The sequence below is a fragment of the Lactuca serriola genome, chromosome 3, assembly GCF_051521515.1.
Source record: "Lactuca serriola cultivar US96UC23 chromosome 3, Lser_US96UC23_V15, whole genome shotgun sequence".
NCBI classification, from domain to species: domain Eukaryota; kingdom Viridiplantae; phylum Streptophyta; class Magnoliopsida; order Asterales; family Asteraceae; genus Lactuca; species Lactuca serriola.
The window spans coordinates 62749844-62754252 of record NC_136410.1 but is presented as its reverse complement, the minus strand read 5'-3'; the positions used below and the strand labels follow the sequence as shown (position 1 = coordinate 62754252).

Below are 4409 nucleotides of genomic sequence, written 5' to 3'. Positions count from 1 at the left end.
TTATCTATAACTGTTGAAGGACCTCTTTATAGACAATATTTTTTGTTTTATTGGTTGGACGACCTTCCTCGTCACATATGAGTACATTCACGCCTTTTTTACTCTTCAAGCAAGAAACAACTACATATAACTGACCATGAGTGAAGACGGTATTATACAAATACAATCCAAGAGTTGATAATGACTGTATTTGACTCTTGTAAATGGTCACAGCAAAACAAACAACTACGGGGAATTGCCTTCGCTGAAAACGAAAGGGGATTCTTTTATTATATGAAGTTAACTTCATGCGAGGTATATAAGTAGTCTCATTGAAGAATCTACCAGCTATAATTCGCGCCTTATTGACATGTTTTCCAAGCCTAACTATTTATAACCTAGTACTATTGCATAGACCTTTGGTTTAGTCAATATTACGAAGCAACATGACCGAAACACTTGTTTTTAGTGTAAGTTTATTTTTGAGAATTCTAGATGCCTTAAAAGCATTAAGTACATCCAGAGAGTAAACTGATTCCTCAAAACAATCTTGTTGACTCTGTCTTACATAGAAATCCAAACTCATATAAGTTTTCATTTTATCTTTCATTAATCCTAACATGTAGTCATTAATAACATCAAATTCTTCATTTGTAGGGACCAAAATAGTTTTATCTTGAAAATATGATGGATGTTCAAGACGGTTTTCAAAAGACGGATAAATGGTTGATACAATTGAATGAATATGGTCACCTATAGAGCGAATGATAACTTCTTCTAGAAATTCAACTTCATCTTCACCATCATTAAGACCAGTTATATTACATTCACCAATTTTAAGAATCCATTTAACAAATGCTTTCGTCTCATACAAATCATTAGTTGGAGAACCAATTTGAAGCCTCATGTTTGTTGTTAAACGTAAAACTATACATTCACGCCATAATTTGATGAATGTAATGATGCTTGCAGAATATCTAAATGATTGTCTCTTTGTATTACAAGAAGAATTTGTCTAAAGTCACCTCCAAATACAATGCTCTTGCCTCTAAACAGTTTGTTCATCTCTGATAAACAAATAATGTCTAAGTGTCCTATCAAAAGCTTCAAAAAAATGATGGTGCATCATCGAAGCTTCATCCTAAATGATAAGTTTGGCATTATTCAGTAGTGCAGCAAGATCGTCATTTGGAGCGATTGTACAAAATGAATCCTCATTCAGGTTAATTGGTATATTAAACCTTGAATGAGTTGTCCTACCACCAGAAAGCAAGAGTGATGCAATTCCAATTGAAGCAACGTTGATAACAATTTCACCTTTGGATCTAATAGCATCAAACAAGGTCTTCCAAACAATTATTTTTCCAGTTCCTCCATAACCATAAAGGAAAAAGACACCACTTTGTTTGTTGTTAACCACATTCATTATGGTGTCATAAACATTTATTTGCTCGATATTTAATTTGGAATGCAAATATTGATGCTCAACTTCAAGAATAGGGGGATCATAGTTAAGCTCATCTTGAATTAACATATTGTAGGACTCTGGAATGTATCTATGATCAGGAAATGGCATGTTTGGTATCTGCATCAAACTCAGTCCATAACTCAATAATGATTTCTCAATGTATAACAAGGTAAGGTTGAAAATTGCATCCTTTTTTAGCTTCAAGCTTGAAAAGGCAATAAACCACGAAATTAAATATAGTTGTACATATATAAATGGCTTTTGTTAAGACTTTTTAATAACAGAAAATAATGTAACATTATTTTGCTTTGTTTCTTTGTTTTACATGCATACGGTAAAAATGGTGCAAAATGAACAATTTTTATGAAAATGGTAAAAAAAAAGGTTGATTATGATCGACATCAAATTTGTGTAAAAAATGTCATTTTAGATCAATTTATAGAAATATACTTCCGTTAAAGGGGCATTTGTATATGAAGAATAATGGGTTTTTTTTGGCATCAAGTCAAAATGTTGGGGAAAACGAAATTTTACAGGAACTAATAGCAATGCACTTCAATTAAAATGACCATTTAAATATGAAGTAAAAATGTGCGTTTTGGCTTTCTTATTTCATTTACTATAATACTAAACAGACAAAATAATGTCCTTTTGCTCATTAGATTCTATCCATTTTATTTAAAGTTGAAATTCCTTTCTTTTTGCAACATAAAAATTATTAATTTTAATTAAAAATAACTATAAATTAGTGTATTTACATATGACGTCGACTTCTTGTTCACAAACGTGAATGACATCATTTGAAAGACATTTATACTTCTCTTTAAAAACATGAGCATACATTGACAAACTATCTAATGTAATCAACATAACAAAGAAAGACCTACAGAAAAAAGCAATAGCCTAATGATGTGTTTCGTTTATTGACGAAATACTCTCTATCATAATCTGATATTACATAAAAAATTTGGAATGTAATATCATTTTCATACTTAAAATAATGGTATGATATAAAAAATAAAATCTTCACTAAATGTCAAATATAATAACAAAAATAGCAAAAATCATAACTAATTTAAGCATATAATTATCGTATTTTGCATTAAAATAAATCATCCTATAAATAAACTAAAAATAGGATATGAATTCATATGAAGGATAAATATATAGTAAAAAAATGTATGAAAACATCCTTAGACAAACGAATGTATACAACCGATTATTACTTTCAACACTGGAAGTATTTATATTTTAATAAGATTTAAATGCAAGGTGATTGTTTTGCCCTTGATGAATTTTGGTACCATCCATGTACACTGAGATAAAAATAGAATAATTAAGAAGATATATCATGTTGATTTGCAAACATATATAACATTTGCAAACATATATAATAGTCGGTGCATAAATTACCCCTTTAAATGTGGGAGGATTTGAATTTTGAATTTTATTTTAGGGATAGAGGAAATTGACAAAGGTTTGAGCGGAAACATTGATGAACAACGTGTTTGACCAAATATTGGTCAAGATGACGTAAGCAATTTGATCTAAGGGTAGAAAAAGTATACGTGAAACACAATCAAAAGTCTATATTGCTTTAGATGATGAAATAAAGTTTATCTTTTATACATAGAAAACTCAATATTCTATTTTATAAATTTAAATGTCTTAGTCTTCGCCCCTCTCTAGCGTCATTGTAATAGGTTTTATTATTTAAATCTGTAAAATTATAGGTTATCATTAATATCTAAAAAATAATAATAATTCAATGGTAAATGTTTACTAGTTTATTTATCAATAAATTCACAAGTAATTATAAATAATTGTTTTAGAACTATTAAAAGATTTATAAAACTTTACAGTTTCATAAAAAGTAGTAGTTTTTTTAATATTTATATTGAAGTTGTAATTAATAACATTATAACAATGTTGACAAATTCACATTCAAACGAAATAATATAGTATAAAATGATTAAAATTCTAAATTCATCTAAGTTAAACCCAAAAGACATTAGATAAATAATTCAACATTTCATAAAACCCAAAATGTATTCAAATGATCAAAATTTTAACCCAAAAACGAATAGTATGAAACAAAGTCATCAAAAACCAAATAGTATGTAAACATAATATGAAATCAATAGTACTCAAATCACCCAACTACTCAAACAAAATCATAAAAATCATATATTACTTTTCTTTTTTTGGAATTAACAGTTTTGACTTGTCTTCTCCAAAAGTATGATCTACCAATGATGATGATGGTCGTTTGGTTGAGGACATTGTTGTCGATTTGTCAACATCGTAAACATCTTCCAGGTTGCGTTTTAATTCTTAATGTCCAGATACTTTTTTAAAGGATATCTGCTTAGTTAGTGAACTTGTTGCATTACTTTTATCAAGATTCGAAGCGGGTGTGACGTTATCACCAGTAAACGAAACATCTTAAATGTAGAAAATAAAGTCATATGTCAATCTAAAAGTTAATATTATTTTAAAGTATTTAAAATATTAGAATTAATTATATTATATTTAAAACTTCAAATTTAACATGTCTTAAGATCCGAATTCTGCCGACAAAATGTTAAATGAATCGGATTCTGGCGCCTACATTTGTAGTACATAGAAATATGTTAGTTGATCAACTAAAATATAAAAAATGAAATTTAATAACTGTAGTGTTTGTAGTATTCTTCGGAAAAGAATGTTACCTAGTTCGATGTTAAAAAAAAATTACAATTTAACAATGATTGTATTATCAACAGTGAACTTGGAGATTGCATAACCATCAACTTCGTTCATCAAATTATAATGTGAAATTTGAATTTTGAACACCAACTTTTTATCTAAAAGTATATTCAAAGCAGGTGGATAAATCTTCATATTACTCTCCTAAAAATGAACGGTTATAAAAATAGATAGACAAAAAGTAAAAGTTAGTTTTATGTAAATGAAGTTAATA

The 4409-nt window shown here is 28.2% G+C and overlaps 1 protein-coding gene across 1 annotated transcript; it reads right to left on the bottom strand.

Annotated features, from left to right (window-relative positions):
* Positions 1-403: 403 nt before the first annotated feature.
* Positions 404-886, bottom strand: LOC145095323 (uncharacterized). Its single transcript, XM_079033225.1, has one exon. It carries the CDS (start codon positions 884-886, stop codon positions 404-406), a length of 483 nt encoding a protein of 160 aa, XP_078889351.1.
* Between the last annotated feature and the right edge of the window lie 3523 nt (positions 887-4409).

What these genes read in the sequence shown, in the direction of transcription:
- LOC145095323 (XM_079033225.1), bottom strand. Translation starts at nt 886, where the DNA reads ATGAGGCTTCAAATTGGTTCTCCAACTAATGATTTGTATGAGACGAAA.